At 42.2% G+C, this 23,512-nt stretch overlaps 1 protein-coding gene across 11 annotated transcripts in view; it reads right to left on the bottom strand.

The window, feature by feature from the left end:
- LOC140212033 (paired box protein Pax-2-like) overlaps window positions 1-23,512 on the bottom strand; it is a 366,737-nt gene that overhangs the window by 233,887 nt on the left and 109,338 nt on the right. For 7 of the 11 annotated variants that reach the window (XM_072282452.1, XM_072282456.1, XM_072282451.1 and 4 more), the window contains one exon: window positions 1,218-1,414. In XM_072282452.1, coding sequence (XP_072138553.1) covers window positions 1,218-1,414 — 197 coding nt within the window. The remainder of the gene's footprint in view (window positions 1-1,217; window positions 1,415-23,512) is intronic. The other 4 variants (XM_072282453.1, XM_072282459.1, XM_072282458.1 and 1 more) reach the window with 1 other exon arrangement.

Genomic DNA, 23,512 nt, shown 5'->3' on the forward strand with positions numbered 1-23,512 from the left:
TGATATAGATGTTTTCATCTGATTTTGAGATTTGGGCAACACAGCAAAGCCAACTTTTCTGTGGTTTCTTTCTGCCTTGAGAACGTTAAGACACACATATAATTTGGTCATTTGTTGGTCAGACTAGGTCGGAATTGTCGGCTCTTATCCTGTGGGCATCAGTGGAATGTTGGGGTTGAATCCAAATGTTCATTTTCAGATGCTGATTCGTGAATTAGCTGGTGCAGTAAGCAACTGAACTTTGGTAAATAAATGCCATTTACTGTGGTTATATTCAAATTATACAGTCTCTGGTTTGCTAACATAATATCAAAACACTCAGTCAATTTTCTTTGATTTCAGTCTAACGCAAAGAACAAAAAAGCCTTCCGAGAATCCATGTACAAGATATCACACAAATGGGTATGTGTACACAACAGTGAAACACTGAAGGATTCAGTTTGTGTAAAAGATATGAATAGCAAAATAATACATTATAATATTTAGGGTAACACACACAAAATGCTGGAGGAACTCAGCAGGACTGGCAGCATCTATGGAAAAGAGTAAACAGTCAACATTTTGGGCTGAGATCCTTCATCGGGACTAGAAAGGAAGGGGAGAAGTCCTTCCTTACCAGTCTTGATGAAGGGTGCCAGCCCGAAATGTCAACTATTTACTCTTTTCCATAGATGCTGTCTAGCCCTCCAGCATTTTGTATGTGTTGCTTTGGATTTCCAGCATCTGCAGGTCTTCTCATGATTATAATATTTAGGCCTTTATTTGCAACAATGCAAAAGTAAAATAGGACTCCGGCACTTTATGATCCCATTCACAGCCTTACAATAGCCTAGAGCAGAAAGTATGGCTGCTGCTGTAAGGCAGGAAACATAGCATCCAATTTCTCTACATTCCCCCAGATATTTTTTTATTCATGTTGTTTAAGGGTAACTCTTCTGCTCTTCTTTCAGTCATTGTTATGGAACTGTCAGTGATCAAATGAAAGGACTTCTATTTAATATCTCACCTGAAAAATAGTGTATCTGACAGTACAGCACTCCCTGCAAACTGCACTAGTGTGTTATCCCAAGTTCCTAGATCAGATTTGAATCTCCAACGTTTTAGCTCAGTGTTCCGGTAAGAGCTGGTAAAAATAACTAACTTTTTGCTCATGGAAGTGTGACCCTTCCTCTTTGTTTTCCTCCCTCCAAACACCTCCTGAAGAAAAGGAGCCTCACCTGCTCTGATTTAATGTGCTCTCCTGAGTTGAAGACGTCTGAGTAGTGCTGGCGTTCAAAGACCCGTTCCAGGGCCTCCAACTGCTGCTGGGCAAAGGCTTCACTTCGCAGTTGCTTCCTTACACTCTCTGCTGTTCCCTGAGAATCCCCGTTTGGACCAGAGTTATCCTGGGTATCTAAGAGGAAGAGGACACAAACTGCATTTTATGTTTTACTTTGTCTGAATTATGAACAGTATTTTCTTTGCATTTTCAATTAATAGGTGTTTAGGAATTTACTAAAGCAAAAATTAAAACTGAATTCAGAAGATATTGGCTAGAGTGAGTAACCCAGAACATTGGTTAGATTGAGTAATATGCTGGATACACCAAGACTCACAATCTTTAAACAGGATTCAATTCTAGATGAGGAAATTTGGCAGCTAGAGTCTTCCCGATTGCTTAATGCCTGGGAACTGACAGTTTTATCAATTAAGTATCTGTATATAAATGCAAGATATTGCTGTTGCCACTATCTATGAAGACATCCTCTGCCTTATCTTTCTAGATGAAGCAATAGAGAAAATTGCCCCAATCAATATTAAGTTCCAGTTTCATCACTGAACTTTTTAGTTTGTATCAATGATGGTGTCTCAATATACCATTTATAAATGGAGATCAAAACTAATACAACACTGGAAGTGAAAATGCTGATCAAAAGTCAGATTGCCCTGGCAACCAATTGAAATGTATGCCGTCTTCTTCTCTTCCCTAGATACAGGTAGCCCCCATGGCTATAGACATGAACCAGTGTCGAGCTGGAGCGGAGCACAAGTCGGCAATATGGCTACATCATAAAGTCTCTGGATTCTCTAACCAACCTTTCTTAATAAGTCTGAGCTGGCTCCACAAACACACCATTATTGAATTGCCCCTATTCTCTTGATAAATGTGTAAAACTCTGTGAAGATTGCACAGAGGCTTAATGTAACATTGCCTATTATATGAATAGTGTGAGGTATATTTTACAGTCAAAACTCTTTACATTTTAATTCTCAATTTTGAATTTTTTTGAAGATTCTGTTCCGCGGCTGAGACACAGATGCAAAGCTGCATTTAATTTTGCACTGTTCACCTGATCCCTTCCCCATTGCATCTTATTCTAATGCATAATATCTTTCCTTCCCTCGATCACAAGCAGTCTCTTAAATCTCTTCCAACTGTCAGCCATCTCTCTCAGTGCAGGCTGTGGCACTCTCAGTTTAGTCTGGGGCTTCGGATACCAACAAATCTGTCATTCTAAATTTGCTGTAGATTATGTTCTCTTTCCAGCACTGGGTGATATATGATATGCAAGGCCCTATTGATTGCCTGATCTTGTGGCAAAGGCTCCAGAAATGAACTTGAAATGAACATCATGCTTCAACTCATTGTGCGTATAATACTCTACTTAATCCCACATTTTTCACAGCTATGGAATTCAATTGATCAATCATGTTTCACTGATAGTACTATTTCAGGGTGTTATTGCTGTTCCATTTCAAGTCTTGACCTTTCCTTCGCTGGCCAGGAGATGAGCTTATACCAACTCCAGGAAAGAAAATATCATCACCTTAAAGCAAGCTACTGCATTTATCTGGAACCAGACTCTTGCATCTTTCTGTTTGTGCATGGTAAATATCAGAAAGCCCACACAATTGGAGTGACATGTAAATACTGATGCCATGACCAAGGTTAGGAAATATCTATGCAGTAACATTAGTGATGAAAGCAGATAGAGAAATAAGGCATTAGATGTTCTAATCAAGTTTCCCAGTATGTGGGCTGAAATACAGAGTGGAATTGAACCAAGGGCTTATACAGGGGGCTAAGATAATGGATAATGGATACCTCGACTGAATTATAGGCTGGACTGCAATCAAGAGGTCTGAATCACTTGGGTATAGAATACAAATACCGCTGAGCTCAAATGCTTCCCGAAGGAAGATAGATAAGTGGATGAAAGGCAACAGGATTGTGATTAACTGGAATTCTCTTAGAAGGAGCAGGTGTGATTCAATGTGTCAGATGGCTTCCTTCCATGTTTTAACCATTCTGTGATTCTATGAGTTACTGGTCTGGACTCAAATTGATGAGCCAGAGTCATCTGTATATAGATTCATGGATCGTTGGGAATGAGTCGCTCGCTGGAATTGAAAACAGTCAATGTTAATAATCAATATCATGCCCACTGCACGCAGGTTCTTGTTATCACACCATCTATTATCTGAGGAATAGGCTCTGTCCCTCTGAGGCCTTCTGTAAGGCTCATACTGAGCCTTCGTGTTTCAGGATGTTGGAGGAAGCCGTGTGCTATTGCTTCTTGCCTACTCCAATGGATACTTGCCTGGCCTGCTACCAATGACCCCGCCTCTCGCTGTAAACTAACACCTTGTGAAACTGTGCTGCTCATGGCCCAACTTCGCCACTACTCCTGGACTTGTTTATCTACAGTTAAACTGTTAAACAATGCTTCCATTTTCAGGCTTGTCAATGACCATGCCCTACCTCTCTCTAATCTGCTTCCCAGCATCTCTTGATTATTCCTCAACTAATCTTTCCAACACTGGCAGATCCCCAAGGCCAAGTACACTTCCTGAGCACCTCCTTTATCTCTTCTCTTTCATTTCATTTAGATGATTCCTAAAACCTATTTAAAAAATAAGAACACAAGAAACAGAAGCATTTTTTTCCTGATGGAGGGTCTCAGCCTGAAATGTTAACTGTTTGTTCTCCTCCATAGATGATGTCTAACTTGCTGAGTTCCTCCAACATTTTGCATGTCCTTTTAAGTTCCCTACTCCAGCGATCCCCAACCACCAGGCTGCGGACCGGTACCAGGCCGCAAAGCATGTGCTACCGGGCTGTGAGGAAACGATATGATTTGGCGATATGAGTCAGCGACACCTTTCCTCATTCCCTGTCACACACTGTGGAGCTTGAATGCGTGCAAGGTCATTACCCACGCGTCATCCATGTCAGCGCGGGAAAGAATTTAAATCCTCGAGCTTGGAAATGACAGCGGGCTGAAAAGTATGTTTGACAGAACATCTCTGCCGGCATTCTGGATCAAAGTCAAGGCTAAATATCCTGAGATAGCCACGAAAGCACTGAAAACGTTGCTTCCATTCCCAACATATCTCTGCAATGAATGCAACGAAAACTAAATTGCGGAATAGACTGGACATAGGGAACCCCTTTTGAATATCATTGTTTCCCATCACCCCTCAATGGGACCATCTTATTGCAGGGAAACAAGCCCAGGGCTCCCACTGATTCAGTGATATTGGTGTGTTGCAATGATTTTATATGCTCATACGGGGAAAATATGCGCTGTGTGTTTAATATCCAAATGTTACTTAAAATGTTATGATGCTATTGACTTATAAGTGACTTATATAACCATATAACAATTACAGCACGGAAACAATTGATCTCGCCCCTTCTAGTCCGTGCCGAACGCTACTCTCACCTAGTCCCACCGACCTGCACTCAGCCCATAACCCTCCATTCCTTTCCTGTCCATATAGCTATCCAATTTTTCTTTAAATGATAATATCGAACCTGCCTCTACCACTTCTACTGGAAGTTCGTTCAACACGTACTTCAAGCTCTCCTGTCCTACCCTGATAATTGACTTATCACTATATTCATGCGAGGAAAATATGTGCTGTGTGTTTAATATTAAATTCGTTAGATAACCCCTTTTAGAAACGAAATTGAGTGTATTAGCCACTTATCACCTATATTCCGGTCGTGATTAACACCCATCCCCCGAACAGAATCGCCAAAAACGATTTGTAGAAAAAAAATCAGCACGTACACGCATGCGCACTGGTGCCCGCGCAAGGCTTCATGGTCATTGTAGTCTTTCTCGGGGTTGGGGACCCCTGCCCTACTCAACTGTTTCCTTATCTGGATCTGTGCCAAAGTTTGCTTGAAAATGCTCCTTCAGATATCCAGCTACCTAGACATGGGCCGGTGGTATAGTGGCATCAGCAATGGACTTTGAGGTGGAAGGTCCTGAGTTCGAATCTGCCAAGGTCCCAACCTGGGCAGCAGCAGTATCTGCATGGAAGCAATGCCTGGCAGTCTACTTCTGCATATTGTAGTGGACAACTACACTATCCATCCATAGGGTTGCCATGAGTTGACAACGACCCAATGGCACTCAACAACAACAAATTTGTATGAGCAAACTCTAGTGTCATCTGATTTGAAAGTTCCACAGACTTTACTCCCTAATCACACACAGTGAAAACATAATTATTAAATTGAGCCAAGGATTTAATGGGAAAATAAATTATTTAAATTGTTTACAGCAATCTGTGCTTGTAAGGTTATCAGATCCATCTTGTGAGGAGATTATTGGAGGTATTGTGTGCCAGCTATTGAAGAATATACTCATTTCTCCTCTTCGTGGTTACATCACTGCTCTTTACCTGCCTATTGAACAAATCTTCTTTGTCATCAACAAGCACATTTGTGCTTTCTTTTCTGTGTCAAATCATATCAGTTACTATATAGATAGCACTTCAGGAATATGGCCACAGAGCTATGTTGCTGTCTCAGTGCAGGCTTTTCCCATATGGCTCCCGAGGGGCCTTTCACACTGGCACCAGTTGTTGCTGTATCAAACTCAATTGCTCTCCTCGGTACAGAAACAAATAGAGTCATTAATTACTCTCTATCAGTTCAGACCTACTACACAGGACAATCGATACAAGGCATTTGTCATTCACTCCAGCTCCACAGGCTGTCTGTACAAAAGAAAAATAAACTCATGAGCTCCATCAGCTAGCACTTAGAGCTACTTTTTGACACTGTGCTGTGTGTGCAGTTTGTACCATTCTTTACTGTCCCTGTAGAGACAGGGTGCAGAGTACAGTGGTGCGAATTTGTTGTAAAACCATGACTCGTATGAAAAATAAAACTGATACAATTGCCTTTTTTTTACACTGGGTATTTCAGATCTGACACGAGAGCCTGGTGGCCTCAAAACAGTGACCGCAGTCTCTGGGAGGGAACAGTGACCCTCTGGCATTCACCCTCTGGGGGTCAGGTACACTCATGTTCAGCCAGTGCCAGGAATCAGAACTGGGAATACACTAACATTCACGGAAGAGGGAAGCCAGACTCCCAGGGGCATTGCTTGGGGACAGAACGGAGGTCGTCTATAGACTGAGAGATCAGCTGGGGACAAGAGGTCAGAGGGCAAATCTGAATAATAGTCATGTGGTGGCGGGGGGTGGGGGGGCGGGCTACTTGGGGATTGAAAAGGGAATGCTGAGTGGTTAAACTGAATCGAAGGATGGCCAGCGAGATGGGCAAGTGAGCATCCACAACAGAAATGCAAGATATTAGAGTAAAACTTTCAATGCTGCCCAACATTGGTGCTATCCCTCCCACACACTATAATTGCCAATATTCCTGATCTCCCTTCCCTTTCCCTTCTCATGCCCTTGATTGCTCAAAGAAGAATGTTGATGCCACCGCAATCCCCCAAATATCACTGCAGCCTCCACCCATCACAGGGTCAGTCAGGAAAGTGGCCAACCAACCGAGCCCTGCCTTGAGAGGCAAGGAATGACTGCAAGCCTTGCAGTATAACTGACCAACACCATTCAACATAGGTGCAGTTTGTACTGCAATTTGGATATTGTTGTCCCACCCCATCAGTGCCAACTGTTCAGAGTGTACCAGAACTTTACTTTACTTTATTGTGGCCAAACAATTGATACTAGAGCATACAATCATCACAGCAATATTTGATTCTGCGCTTCGCGCTCCCTGGATAGTAAATATTAAAAACTTGTATGCCTAAGCACCTAGAAGAATATTCTGACTAACATAAAAGAGCTGATGATTTCTTATTAACATGCTTCATTCATTTAAATATCAATTTTCAATTGCAAATTGCTTAAGATGTGATTGAATTTTCAGGTATCTAGTTTTCTGAACTACTTCCCAAACTTTGCTAACTTCCCAGCCTTATCTAAGAATCAAACAGTGATTTCCTGAACAGGGCTCCTGAAAGGACAGGAAATATATCATGGAGGTATTAAATAGGAGCTCTGTTTTCTTTGATCATTTTGTTTATTGTGCACTGTGATAGAAAACAAAACAATACTTGAGCAACAGATGAGTCATCCAATCAAGTGGGGATGTTAGTTCACAGTGCATCATGGGAAGTATTATGGCAAGCAACAGCAAGGGAGTTAGATGAGAGGGGTTAGAGAAAGAGGGTTATACGGTGAAATACCCAGCAAGGAGTCCAACCAGGATCTGTAACCCTACAACATTCTGAAACCAGACTGCTACAATAAGAGTACAAGAAAAAATAACTGGACAGGCCATCCAGCAGACACCTTGGCCACAGACATCTACCAAATTAATCAGGTCAAAGCCACCCCACGCCAGCACCTGCGAGTTTGTTTAGTGGTGGAGAGATGTCGCATCGCCTGACACAGTAAAGAGCTGCAGCATCTCTGGAAGGAGAAAGAGAGTCAACACTTCTCTCTCAACGGATGCTGACTGACCTGCTGAGTATTTGCAGCATTTTCTGCTGCTATTTCCAGATTTTGTAGGGCTTTGATGTTGATTGTAAAACAATGACATGCCATAATCTTACCCAAAGAATCACATCTTACGGCTGTTTTAGGGACCATTTTGTCCCTTCAGTCATGGCAGCAGAATAAACAACAGGGGAAGTGACTCATAGTCCCCGATATTGTACCTGAATCCCATGATCTTGCAAGACGGAAAAAGAAATCTCTCTAATTATTGTTTAATGACCCTCCTCTGTTAATGGGTCATAAACATAGAACAGTATAGCACAGAAACAGGTTTGCAAAAACAAAATCAGAAAATGGTGGAAATACTCAGCAAGTCAGGCTGCACCTGTGGGAAGTGTTTCAGTTTGAAACCAGCTGTGGATGATCATTAGCCCTCCTTCTCTTCCCACAAGTGCCTCCTGACCTGCTGAGAGTTCCCACTATTTTCTGCTTCTCCTTCACTAAAGCAAATTCTTTTAACCTTAACAAATAAGAGTTAAGTTCTAACTGATCTAGTTTTTGCCCACATGACTGGGGGAAGCAAATCTCATTGCTCAGTGACGATAATAATTGTGCTGTGAGAAACCAGGATCCCTGCGTATTTTGCCTCACGGATGAGCTGTTTATAACTGGTGTCTGCTTATTCTTGCACCTCACCTAGCCGCCGGCGATGGGATTAACCCCTCTCTATATTGCACCCAGTCTCTTTGGCAGTTATCATTGGTGCTTGCCTGAGCTACTGTAATATCTATTTTTAATCGTGGACATAGTGACTGGAAGAGTGCTGAATCTGCTACAGTTTGCACTGGAGCTTAATCTCTTCCCTTCCCTGTATCACGTAAATAAGAAATCTTTGTGGAAAAATACTAAACTAAACAAGAATTGATCTGTGGAGAATTTGTTCCAGAAATGTATCAGACAATGACTTAACATGTAACCTGAGAGACACAGCCCAAACTGATTACCCCAAGGTGCTAAGAATAAACAGAGGAAGCTACACCATTATCTCACACATCCAGGTAACTACACGGTTCCCCAGTGTCCGTGTCACAACCAATTTAGCTCTGCCTCTGCACTGAAATAATATTTCAGTCAAAGCCTCCAGTGTCAGCTCATGGCTCACTTCATTCTCTATATCTTTTTTTTCAATTTTCTCACCTCCCTTATGAGCTTCAAAGGACACAGCTCGTCAGATGCTAGTGTTTCTCCATATACACAGAGCATGTGGCTATTCAGCCATGGGGAGCTTCACTGCTACATGTGATCTCACTGCCCATCTGCTATTCATTTTGCACAGAATCTCTGAAAGGGATCTCCACATAATAGGATCAAGATCAGGAGTCCAACCCAGAAAACTTCTCTCTCCAGTCTAGGCTACTGGAGTACTGTAATAATTCAAATGATGTGTAGATCGAGATCAGGAGCACATCCATTCGAATCCACAGCCCCGTTGCATAGGAATTAAGGTCAGAGATATATGACAAGGGCTCTCCTTATATGTTCGACACCCAAACAAAGCAATCTTCAGTCCGCACCTGCAAAAGATGCTCACTACTTTGACTCATCCTCCATTACACATTAAACATTAAACTCTTGTCCCACAAAATATCATTGCACAATGCAACTAGGAGCCAGTCTTTTAGCTGAACTACACAGTTGGTCCAATTCTCCTGCCTCTTTACCTCCAGCCCTACAAATTTACAATTTTACACAGAATATAGAACAGCAGAGTGCAGAAACAGGCCTTTTGGCCCGTGATGTTGTGTCAAACTAATTAAGCTAATGAAGCTTAATTATACTAATCCCTTCTGCCTGCACATGGTCCCCATCTCCACATTCTCTGAATATTCATATCCTTATCTAAGATCCTCTTAAATCTCTGTTGTATCTGCCTCTACTACCACCACTGGCATTGTATCCCAGGTACTCATCCCGCTGTGTAAAAAATCTCCTTTGAACATTCTCCTCACTTTAAATACATGCCCTCTATAATAGAAACCTGACCAGAAAGGTGCTTGCTGTCTACTCTATCTATGCCTGTTATAATTTTATAAAGTTCTATCCCATCTCCCCTCAGCCTCTGCTACTCCAGAGAAAATAAGACAATCTTGTCCAACCTCTCCTTTTAGCGCCTGCTCTTTTGCAGATTTTGAAGTACCGTACTGTGCAAAGTCTTCAGTGCCTATCCATAGCTAGGATGCTTAAGACTTTTGCACAGTGCTGTAGTCATTTTATGCATTGCACTGTACTGCTTCCACAAAACATGACACGTGTGAGTGATGATAAACCTGATTCTGATATGGTTCTCAGTAGTGCACTTAGAGTGGGAAGGGGGCAGGGAGAAGGGAATCACGGTTGGGAAAAGGGGAAGGGACAGGAGAAAGAGCAGGAAAAACCAGAGAGACATTCTGTAATAATCAATAAACCAATTGTTTGGAATCAAACGTCCTTGCCTGGTATCTTAGCACTAGGCGTATCTGCACCTGTGCCAGCCCCCTGCTCTGGCATTCCTTCTGTGCCATCTGTCCCACACTCCTCCCGCAGTACTCCACCCTCGCCGTTCCTGACATCCTTTGCTCCCACCAGATTTACAAACCTGCTCCCTGCTCCATGTTGACAAATACAGTACTGAGCAAATGTCTTAGGCACCCTAGCTACATATATGCTTAAGTCTCTTGCACAGTACTGTACTTATCTGCTTGACTTTGGAAAGCCACTTCAGTCCAGTTCCACAGTTCCAGACAGCATTCCAGAACACAGCAACTCAATGTGAGAAAGGTTTCTGTCCGTTTGTTTCCTGAATTTTTTGTCACTTACCTGAAACGTTCATCTTCTAATTACCAACCCTCCTGATCCTGACTTCAGCTTCCCTTTTTCTCCACCATCAAACACCTTATGATTCTAAACATAACCATTACCTCTCAACTCTCTCTGTTCTTAAGGAAGCAAAAGGTTGTCCAGTCTCTCAATGTAGCTGATTCTTAATTATCCTCAAATCCTTGCTCCTGCACCACCTTCAAAAATATATCACTTGATTGGTATTGTCTCTCCAAACCTTTCCTTCCAAAGTGCAGTCCCTGGCCCTCAACCAGCTGTTGAGGCACACCTGTAAGCTCAGTGTAGCAGTGTGTTGCATGAGTGCTGGGCTGTGCTGTGCACATTAAGGCTAAGTAGTGAGCATACTCATTTTGGAGTTAAAGGTGGTAAGGATTGGATTTCTCTGGGCCCAGGACAAGTGGAAATATGGCTTCAGAACCCACAACTTAATATTATCCATGGAGCCATCTATCCATCCACTCATGACCCTCACCCATGCACTCTCCCTATTCCTCCTCAGACTCTTCTGACCAGGGAACTATTCACATAAAATAGCCCCTGAACACGAAGTTACTGATGAGCACCCTTACACAGGTCGGAATTTCTCCATCACCACTCCATCGCTTAACATTTGCTGGGGCATGAGCCCATGTGTAGCGAGCACATGGATAGCTGCTGGTTCATGTGGATGAATAGACTGTACATTGGACAGTATCTTGGAGACTGGAATTTACCTCTTCTATCCTACTGATTTATGGCTACTATGGAACATTGAAGGACATATAAGGCAATAAAAAGGAGACAAAAGTCAGGCAATATCTATATAAATATCTATTTTTACATTTACCATTCTCCCTATTCATTTCATTCATCATGTTTGCTGTTGTGTGCTCGGGCAGCAGGCTGAGGGTAGCAGACACCAACAGAATCAACAAACTCATTCGTAAGGCCAGTGATGTTGTGGGGATGGAACTGGACTCTCTCACGGTGGTGTCTGAAAAGAGGATGCTGTCCAAGTTGCATGCCATCTTGGACAATGTCTCCCATCCACTACATAATGTATTGGTTGGGCACAGGAGTACATTTAGCCAGAGACTCATTCCACCGAGATGCAGCACAGAGCGTCATAAGAAGTCATTCCTGCCTGTGACCATCAAACTTTATAACTCCTCCCTTGGAGGGTCAGACACCCTGAGCCAACAGGCTGGTACTGGACTTATTTCCTGGCAAAATTTACATATTACTATTTAACTATTTATGGTTTTATTACTATTTATTATTTATGGTGCAATTGTAACGAAAAACAATTTCCCCCAGGATCAATAAAGTATGACTATGACTTTGCCTCTTGTTACATGATCTATAAAATGTACTTTGTTGACTAAGCCATTCTCCACTTATCTAAAGATAACATTCCTTAGTTCAGTGTCCGTTATTGTTTGATTGCATTGACAATCACCATAGCACATTTGCACTGCACAATATGTGTTAGAAAGAAAGTATAGCAAGCTCCCACAGATGGTGGTGAATTTTTGGCCACCAATATTTATCCTTTGGGTAATATTACTGAGATAAATTAGCTGGAGCATTGGATTGAGATCTCCTGCTCTCTTTTCAAAAGTCATTTTTTATCTCCATCTGAGAAGGCAACTTGTTTGACAGTTTTGCATTCAATTTGGAAGTGCAAATTTAGGTCTGAAGCCATAGTATTAAACTTAAGACACACATAGATCAAATTTGTTAAAGTGGATGTAAAGAAATGAGTGACAGATAAGAAATGAAAAAAATAATGATTTCATAATTCTCTACCAATATACTGTACACTGCAACTGAATGAACAGGCTTAAATTAAAAGTTGCAAAGAAAAGCAACAGCTCTGAGGATTGATGGAATTTTGGAAACAATCAAAGATGACAAAAAATTATGATATAGAATATAGAATAGTACAGCGCAGTGCAGGCCCTTCGGCCCACAATGTTTTGCCGACTCTTAAACCCTGCCTCCCATATGACCCCTCACCTTAAATTCCTCCATATACCTGTCTAGTAGTCTCCTAAGTTTCACTAGTGTATCTGCTTCCACCTCTGACTCAGACAGTGCATTCCACGCAGAACCACTCTCTGAGTAAAAGACCTTCCTCTAATATCCCCCTTGAACTTCCCACCCCTTACCTTAAAGCCATGTCCTCTTGTATTGAGCAATGGTGCCCTGGGGAAGAGGCGCTGGCTATCCACTCTATCTATTCCTCTTAATACCTTGTATACCTCTATCATGTCTCCTCTCCCCCTCCTTCTCTCCAGAGAGTAAAGCCCTAGCTCCCTTAATCTCTGATCATAATGCATACTCTCTAAACCAGGCAGCATGCTGGTAAATCTCCTCTGTACCCTTTCCAATGCTTCCACATCCTTCCTATAGTGAGGTGACCAGAACTAGACAGAGTACTCCAAATGTGGCCTAAACAGAGTTTTATAGAGCTGCATCATTACTCCGCGACTCTTAAACTCTATCCCTCGACTTATGAAAGCTAACACCCCATAAGCTTTCTTAACTACTCTATCCACCTGTGAAGCAACTTTCAGGGATCTTTGCTCCTCCACAACAACCCTTGGCTTTCTATAGGCAAACCAATTCTGAATCCTCCTGGCTAAACTTCCCTGGATCCAATGCCTCCTGACGTTCTGATTAAGCCTACCATGTGGAATTGTGTCAAATGCCTTACTAAAATCCATGTAGATCACATCCACTGCACTACCCTCATCTATATGCCTGGTCACCTCCTCAAAGAACTCTATCAGGCTTGTTAGACATGATCTGCCCTTCACAAAACCATGCTGACTGTTCCTGATCAGACCATGATTCTCTAAATGTCCATAGATCCTATCTCTAAGAATATTTTCCAACATCTTTCCCACCACAGACGTAAGGCTCACTGGTCTATAATTACCTAAACTATCCCTATTACCTTTTTTGAACAAGGGGACAAACGTTCACCTCCCTCCAATCCTCTGGTACCATTCCCATGGACAACGAGTACATAAAGATCTTAGCCAGAGGCTCAGCAATCTCTTCCCTCGCCTCGTGGAGCAACCTGGGGAATATTCCGTCAGGCCCCGGGGACTTATCCATCCTAATGTATTTTAACTACTCGAACACCTCCTCTCCCCTAATATCAACATGCTCCAGAACATCAAATTCACTCATATTGTCCTCACCATCATCAAGTTCTCTCTCATTGGTGAATACCTTTATCTCTAATCGGTCCTACCTTCACTCCTGTCATCTTTTTGTTCTTCGCATAATTGAAGAATGCCTTGGGGTTTTTCTTTTCCCTACCCGCCAAGGCCCTCTCATGCCCCCTTCTTGCCCTCCTCAGCCCCTTCTTAAGCTCCTTTCTTGCTACCCTATATTCCTCAATAGACCCCTCTGATCCTTGCTTCCTAAACCTCATGTATGCTGCCTTCTTCCACCTGACTAGGTTCTCCACCTCACTTGTCACCCATGGTTCCTTCACCCTACCATTCTTTATCTTCCTCACCGGGACAAATTTATCCCTAGCATCCTGCAAGAGATCCCTAAACATCGACCACATGTCCATAGTACATTTCCCTGCAAAAACATCATCCCAATTCACACCCACAAGTTCTAGCCTTATAGCCTCATAATTTTACCTTCCCCAATTAAAACTTTTCCTGTCCTCTCTGATTCTATCCTTTGCCATGATAATGCTAAAGGCCAGGGAGCGGTGGTCACTGTCCCCCAGATGCTCACCCACTGAGAGATCTGTGAGCTGACCCGGTTCATTACCTATTACTAGATCTAGTATGGCATTCCCCCTAGTCGGCCTATCAACATACTATGACAGGAATCCATCCTGGACACACTTAACAAACTCTGCCCCGTCTAAACCATTGGAACTAATCAGGTGCCAATCAATATTAGGGAAGTTAAAGTCACCCATGATAACCACCCTGTTATTTTTGCACTTTTCCAAAATCTGCCTCCCAATTTGCTCCTCAGTGTCTCTGCTGCTACCAGGGGGCCTAAAGAACACTCCCAATAGAGTAACTGCTCCCTTCCTGTTCCTGACTTCTACCCATACTGACTCAAAAGAGGATCCTGCTACATTACCCACCCTTTCTGTAGCTGTAATAGTATCCCTGACCAGTAATGCCACCCCTCCTCCCTATTTTCCCCCCTCTCTATCCCTTTTAAAGCACTGAAACCCAGGAATATTGAGAATCCATTCCTGCCCTGATGCCAGCCAAGTCTTTATAATGGCCACTACATCATAATTCCATGTATGTATCCAAGCTCTCAGTTCATCATCTTTGTTCCTGATGCTTCTTTCATTGAAGTACACACACTTTAGCCCTTCTACCTTACTACCGTTACACCCTTTATTCTGTTTCTCTTTCCTGAAAGCCTCTTTATATGTTAGATCTGGCTTTACTCCATGCACTATATTTGCAGAAACTTGCAGAAATTAGAGCAGAAACCAGCAAGGACTGTATTTTTAAAAATTGCAAGATCTTCTTTCAGGATGTAAAGAGGAAGAGAGTAGCCAAGGAGCATTGACCTTCATTGCAAGGGGATTATACAGAAGAGTAAATAGATGTTTCTGTCGATCAACAGGATAGTAGTGAGACTGCATCTGGAATATCATGCATAATTTTAGTCTCCTTACTTAAACTTCCAGCGTTAGAAGCAGTTGAGTGAAGGTTCACGAAATTGATACCTGGCATGTGGGAAATTTTTGAGAAAATTTTCAGCAGAATCGAGAAACTCACTGGATTTTTAAAGTAAGTAGATGAACTTACTGGAACATGTTTGAGGGGACTGCAAGGACATGTTAAACTTCTGGGATCTAGTCTGAGGAAGATGAAGAAGAGCTTCCTCACTTATGGCTGTGAAATCCTTCACCCAGAGCATTGTGAATATTGAGTCACTGTATCGTCAAGGCTGAGATCAGTAAATTCTTAACCAGGGGGGAGTTAATGTTTCTGGGGACTGAGTAAGAAAATTGACTTGAGGCCAAAGTCCAAAGCAGCCATGGGCTTATTGATTGGAGGAGCAAGCTCAAGGTGTTGGATAGCCTCAGCCTGCCTGACCTTACCCCTTAAGTCCCTAGGTCTCACATGAAAGGCAGCAGTTACAGTTTGGCAACACAACATCAGTTTCTGGATTACTGCCCAAGACCAAGAAGAGGGAACTTTAAACTCTCAGTCAGACATGAGGGAAGGTACTGAATCAGGATGGGAGTGAGTGAGAATAGGATGAAAAAAATTATTGCACATCCACATTATTTGGCCTCTTGCAATTACATTGCCATGCCTCCAATTTTCTGCTCACAGAAGTTTATGTAAGCAATACAACAAATCTGAATTTCAAGGCTCCTTTCTCTCTCAATTTTCTTTATATATCCTAATTTAATACCAAGATGTTTGAAAATTGAACTTTTATTTAATCCGTGTTCATCCACATTCAGATAAAGGAACAGAATTAGGACATTTGGCCTATCGAGCTTGGTCCTCCATAATGACTGACTATAATAAGGCTGACTACTAAAAGAAGGGTAATACCCTCTCAACCACATTCTCTTACTTTGTCCACATAATATTTGACACCCTGTCTAATCAAGAACCTATCAACCTCAGCCTTAAATATACTCAATGACTTGGACGCCATAGCCGTCTGTAGCAATGAATTCCACAAGTTCACTACCCTCTGGCTAAAGAAATTCCTCCTCATCTCTATTTCAAATGGGCATACCTCTATTCTGATGCCATGCCCTCCAGTCTAGACTCACCCTCTAAAGGAAACATCCTCCCTGCATCCACTCTATTCAGGCCTTTCAATATTTGACAGGTTTCAAGGAGATCCCCCACCCCCATCCCATTCTTCTAAACTCAAGTGAGTAAAGGCCCAGAGCCATCAAATGCTCCTCATATGTCAATCCTTTAATTCCTGGAATCTTTCTCGTGAACCTCCTCTGAACCCTCTCCAATGCCAGCACATCTGATCTTAGATAAGCGGCCCAAAACTGCTCACAATACTCCAAGTGCAGTCTGACCAACACCTCATAAAGCCTCAGCATTACATCACTGCTTTTGTATGTTATTCCTCTCGAAATGAATGCTAGCATTGCATTTGCATTTCTTACCACCAATTTAACCTGCAAGTTAACCTTTATGGAAGTCTGCCCAAAAGCGCCCAAATCCCTTTGCACCTCTGATTTTTGAATTTTCTCCCTGTTTAGAAAATAGTCTACGCCTTTATTCCTTCTACCAAAGTGCATGACCATACACTTCCCTTCACTATACTCCATCTGCCACTCTTGGCCTATTCTCTCAATCTGTCTAAGTCCTTCTGCAGGCTCCTTGCTGTTTAATACTACCTGCCCCTCTACCTACTTTTGTCTTGACTGCAGACTTGGCCACAAGGTCATCAATTCCATCATCCAAATTTTTGACAACATAATATGAAAAGAAGTGGTCCCAAAACTGACCCCTGCAGAACAACACTAATCACTAATAGCCAAAAAAAAAGGCCCTCTTTATTTCCATTAATTGCCTTCTGTCAGTCAGCCAATGCTCTATCACACTAGTATCTTTCCTGTAATACCATGGGCCCTTATCTTGTTAAACAGCTTCATGTGTGGCATCTTGTCAAAGGCCTTCTGAAAATCCAAGTAAGCAACATCTACTGACTCTCCTTTGTCTACGGTTCCTGTTATTTCCTGTTATTTTAACAGATTTGTCAGGCAAGGTTTCCCTGTATGGAAACCATTCTGCCTTTGGTGTATTTTATCATATGCCTCCAAGTACCCCAAAAACTCATCCTTAATAATGGATTCCAACATTTTCCCAACCATTGAATTCAGACCGACTGGCCTATAATTCCCTTCTTAAAGAATGGAGTGACATTTGCAATTTTCCAGTCCTCCAGAACCATTGCTGAATCCAGTGAGTTTTGTAAGATTATTACTAATGCCTTCACAATCGCTTCAGCTACCTCTTTCGGAACATTGGGGGCGGTGAGGGGTAGTCCATCTGGTTCAGTTGACTTATCTACCTTCAGACCATTCAGCTTCCCAAGCATCTTCTCCTTGGTTCTCCTTTCTACCCCCGACACTTTAGAACAGGGCTTCCGAACCTCTTTTATGCCATGGATCCCTCCCATTAACTGAGGGGTCCATGGACCACAGGTTGAGAACCCCTTTTCTAGTGTCTTCCATAGTGAAGACTGATGCAAAATACTTATTCAGTTCGTCTACCAATTCTTTGTCCCCATTTCTACCTCTCCAGCATCATTTTCCAGTTGTCGGATATCAACTCTCACCTCTCTTTTATTCTATATAAACCTGAAAAAACTTACTGGTATCTTCTTTTATATTATTTCAACTTTTCTGTCCTTAAGCATTTTAATTGCCTTTTGTTGGTTTTAAAAGCTTCCCAATTCTCTAACTTCCCACTATTTTTTGTTATATGATATACCCTCTCATTTGCTTTTATGCTGCCTTTGAATTCCCCTTGCCAGCCACAGTTGCCTCATCTTCCCTTTAGAATACTTCTTCATTTTTGGGATTCACCTATCTTGCTCTTTCCGTATTACTTGCAGAAACTCCAGCCATTGCTGTTCTGTTGTCATTCCTGATAGAGTCCCTTCTATCAACTTCGGTCAGCTCTTCTCTCATGCCTCTGTAATTCCCTTTACTCCACTGTAATACTGAATTTATATTCTCCTTCTGAAACTGCAGGGTGAGTTCTATCATATTATTCTATTATATTATTCTATCATACTCCCTCCTAAATGTTCATTTACCTTCAGCTCCTTAATCAAATCTGGTTCATTGCACAATACCCAATCCAGAATTGGGCTCAACCACAAGCTGCTTTAAAAGTCTGCTTGTAGGCATTCTACAAATTCCTTCTCTTGGGATCCAGCATCAACCTGATTTTCCCAATCTACTTGCCTATTGAAACCAATGCGATATACTTATTATTGGGGGGAACGGCCATGTGGTACACTGCACTGACTGCTAATTCCTTTTCCCCCTCCTGACAGTCACAAGATGCCTGCCTCCTGCAACTCAGGGTAACTAGCTTCCTGTAGCTAGTATCTATCACCTGCTCATTCACCCATATGACCTGAAAGTCATCGAGCTGTAGCACCCATTCCTTAACAGCTCAATACACTTCGTGCAGATATAGTTATCAGGGAAACTGGAGGTCTCCCAGAGATCCCATATCTCACTCAAGGAACATATCACTAACTCTGGACCCTTTGCACTAGCTATGTGCTAATGGACAAAGAAAGAGAAAAAACTCACTAGAAACTTACTTAATACTCCGCCTGTGCTTGTCCAACCTTGTTTTCACGGAAGCCTGTTGAGTCAAAGCCTGCTACTCTTACCTAGGCCCACTCCAACATCACTCCATTTACAGCTCTCTTCTTTTTAATCATAAGACAATAAGATTTAGGAGCAGAACTAGGCCATTTGGCCCATCAAGTCTGCTCTGCCATTTCATCATGGCTGATCCACTTCCCTCTTATGTTCTTTATTAGTCAAGGCATAAAAGGTAACGGGGGGAAGGCCACAGAACAGGGTTAAGAGGGAAATGGATCAACCTCTGCCTTATCTCGAATGAAACTCAGTCCCAACATGACTTGCTGTTTTCAAATGGCTCCTGCCCTGCACCAATGTGTCTCTCTCACTTACTACAAATTATGACTCACTCCTGATGGGACGTGTTCTTTTCAAATGGCTCGTACCCTGCAACAACGTCGGTCTCTCATTCACTACTTTAAATTCCCTCTGAAGATAAGTGTGTCACAGTAAAGACAGCCTGAACACAGCAGTGCACTAAGTGATTAGGGCTGTTCATCCCATGCCAGTGCTGACTGCAGTGAGGTGATGATGTGACTGAACTGTACTGAATGGTTTGAGGCAGTTTTTATATTGATTGCTGTCACACTCGGGTTTGTACAGTTTGACATCAGTCAGTATTAACGCTCCTATGAGATCAAATAATTGACTTATGAGCCTGGGCATATCACAACAGGTTTGACAGTGGAGAGGTCTTGACCTCCCCACAGGAGACTGCATTATTTTTTTGCTTGAAGTCTTTGAACGTTTACCTATTCACTCATTGGACAAATGGTGGGAAAAGGCTTTCAAATATTAAAGAGTGACTTCACTTGGTGAGAGTGGCTGATTGCCTAAAAGCCATTTACCTCTGCTACGATAAGGAGGTATTTGTAGGGAGTAATAAACCTTAGGTTATCTGACTGCTAATAATAGTTCTTCAACTTGTAAACCCTATCCTGAACAGCATGTGTAGTTTACCATCTGAACTATAGACATCAGAAGAAGTGGTATCAGGCATAATACTTTTAATAGTGCACTAAACAAACTCTTTCTGAATTATATCTGCAGGGTATCTTTCCGCTACAAGTAAATTTACTCAGCAAGTTATCTTCTGTTGGGAGAATAAATCAGAAAGGTGGTGAGCAGTGGTCACCAGACCACAGAGCATTTTACAGCCAATGCTTCAGCCCTCCTTCTCTCTCTCGTATGTAATACATCAACAATAACCTGTATAACGTCATCATCTCAAACTAAAGAAGAAGGTAGTGTGAATTGAAGCCTGCTGCAGAAAGATAGAAGAGGGGAAGTAAGTATGAGAAAAGGGTGTAGAAAAGGGATATAAGCAATGAAGGCACATTCTTCGGGATGCCACTCTAAAACTTCAGCAATTCCTTTCCCCCGAATGGTGCTCTTCAAGCTACCACATTGTGGTAAACCATATATATGTTGTAACTGGGTTACCTGTCTGGACACGCCCCTCTGCTGACGGCTCCTGTGGCTTCTCCCACAGACCCCTGAATAAAGGCGATTGGGCCACTGCTCCTCCCTCAGTCCAGGGTAGGTACTCAGCATGGACATTGGGCCATTTACTGTTAATAAAAGCCTTTCAGTATTTACTCCACTTCCAGTCTTTTGGAGTAATTGATAGTGCATCACACATTCCCCCAGATTCTAGCACCTACAATCTCTAGTGTCTCTGGAAGCAAATCTCCTAAACCAATGGGTGGGTGTCAGGATGTTGCAGGGTGGAGGGATAGGGGCATGGTAAAAGTGGTCACAGTTGACAGAATGTGACACTGAGTGGTAAAGTCAGAAGGCTAGAAAGTGTCGAGCCCAGTGGGTGCAAAGAGTAAGGTTTGAGTGGAATGATTTAAAGGTATTGGGAGATGGATACACCCAATAAAGAAATTAAATGGCAGTGACAAAGGACTCACGGGCCATTGCATGGAAGCTTCTAATAAAGCAGTGGCTGGTGCGGAGGAAATGGCAAAAAAGATTAGGATGAGCTGAGATTTATAGAGAGCTAAGGTCCAGACATAGGGCAGAAGACCTCATAATTGCAGAGACATAGATGCAGATTGGCTGTCAAGGGCAGTTTTGGGTAAAGGCTCAATGGCAGAGGGTCAAGGAAAGGATGCAGTGTAATGACACTCTTTTATGAGCACCACAGTATGTAATTTTTCTCTAACTGTCTGGTCTTTTTTTTAACCTAAAAGCACTTCTAATATTAGAAAGATGTTTTGTTTACTCAGATTCTTAAATGGCAAGCATTGAAACTAAAACAATAAATTTGCAGTAGACTGGGAAGTTCAAAACCACTTTTCTTCAAGGCTCTTTGTAACTTTTATAAATAGGCAGTGTGGAGGATTACTCATTTTGATTGAAAGAACAAGAATAATTTTTCCTTGGAATTTATTGTCAATCAAGATCACTAAATGAGCAATCCAACAGCTGTAAACCTAAAGGATATCATCTGACCATACTGCTACATTGATCGCACCTCTTCTCACCTTGTCACTTGCAAGGATGCTATTCCCCTCTCTCAGTTCCTTTATTGCTACCATATCCGTTCTCATGACGAGGCTTTCCACTCCAGGATCTCTTTTTTCAGAAAACTGCATTTTCCCTCCACTGCATCTCCTCCATTTCACGCACATTTCCCCTCACTGCAACAACTCCTCCATCTATGTAATAGGGTTAGGGTTGCCTTGTCCTCACCCCATTGGTCTCTGCTTCCAACAAATCATTCTTGTCAATTTCCACCATCTCCAATGGCTTCCCACTAACATACACATCTTCCCCTCCCCTCCATTTTCTGCAGGAATTGCTTTCTCCATGACTCCCTTGTTTGCCTATCCCTCTCCACCAATCACCCTCCACACACTTATCTCTGTAACTGTCACAAATGTTACATCTACCCCCACAACTCTTCTGTCACCAGCATTCAGAGTCCAATGCTGTTCTTCCAAAGGAGGCAGTCTTTACATGTGAATGTACCAGTTTCATTTATTAAATCTGGTGCTCCCAATGTGGCCTCATCTACATCTGTGAAACCTGATGAAGGCTGGGGAATCAGTTCACTGAGCACATTTGCTCTGTCTACCATAACAGCCAGGATCTCCTGGTGACCAGTCATTTGAATTCCAATTCCCATTCCCATGCTGACCTCCTCTACTCCGCATTGAGCCTACATGCAGATTACAGAAACACCTTATATTCCATTTTGGTCGTCTCCAACCTGACGGCATCAACGTCAATATTTTCAATTCCTGGTAATCACTCCACTCTGTTTCGCTCACCACCACCTTTTTATTTTCTTATTCCTGAGACCCCTTCACTCTTCTTTCCCCCACATGCCCATTGCCTACACATCCCTCCCTTTTGCTCCCCACTGACTTCCATTCTCTTCCCAGCTTCACACATCATTCCCATTTCCCCTTCTTCCTCCATCTATCTATCTTCCCTTTCTCACCAGGATTCTTCTATCACCAACCAATGTCCACCTTCCCCACTGCCCTATTATTTTATTCTGGCTTTTACCCTCTTACTTTCCAGTCCTAATGCAGGGTCAAGGTGCGAAATGTCAACTGTCCTTTTCCTTCATGGATGCTGCTCCTGCTAAGTTCTTTCAGCATTCTTTGTATATTATTCCACATTTCATGCATCTGCAGTCTTTCATGTGCTACCATACCTCATTTAGTCTTACCCTAACAGAGATATTCCCTTTGTTCTACCCATCCCCACCTTTTCTGGGAGTGAAAATACTTATTTTCTCTCTTTGCTTTTACAAATGAATGATCTTGGACATGAAATATTAACTGTTTATTTTGCTATGCATTCTGTCAGATCTGCTGAATGTTTCTGGTATTCTTTTTTCAATACCTTAGCTGTAATTTTGTTCTCAAGCTCAATCCCACTGAAGTAAAGCAATCTTTTCCATGTTGTGCCCTATTTCTGGTAGAGCAACCAAGGATAGATTTAACCCCAAATAAGAAAAAATTTGCAGATGCTGGAAATCCAAGCAACACACACAAAAACTCAGTAAGCCAGGCAGCATCTATGGAAAAGAACACAGTAGACGTTTCGGGCCAAAACCCTTTGGCAGGATAGGAGATTTAACTTTGAATGCTGTAAGTCTTCTGAATTCCCAAAAGTCGTACAGCCAAGGACTTGAAGTAAAACTTTTTATACACATGCTAGCTCAGACAACAAGAGATACTACATATATCAATGAGCACCAATGCCTTCAGTTCCCTGACTCCCACAATGAGTATGTCCTCTTCAGATGCATTAATATGGTTCTCCAAAATAATCAGGGTTGCCAGAAACATACAAAGCAATAATTTTGTTTTATGTTCCTTCGCCGATGAATAAAATAGAACATGACCTTTAAAGGCTTGCTGATAGGAATGGAGATTTGAATAATGAGATTTACTTCACAGTGACAGGTCGGCTGAAGGAAGCAGCAAGAGGCAGATGGAGGGGAGAGAAGAAAAAGGGGACAAGTATTTCTGCAGTGTTTTAATGCTATAAAGCCAG

Source organism: Mobula birostris, chromosome 18 (genome assembly GCF_030028105.1).
Source record: "Mobula birostris isolate sMobBir1 chromosome 18, sMobBir1.hap1, whole genome shotgun sequence".
NCBI lineage: Eukaryota > Metazoa > Chordata > Chondrichthyes > Myliobatiformes > Myliobatidae > Mobula > Mobula birostris.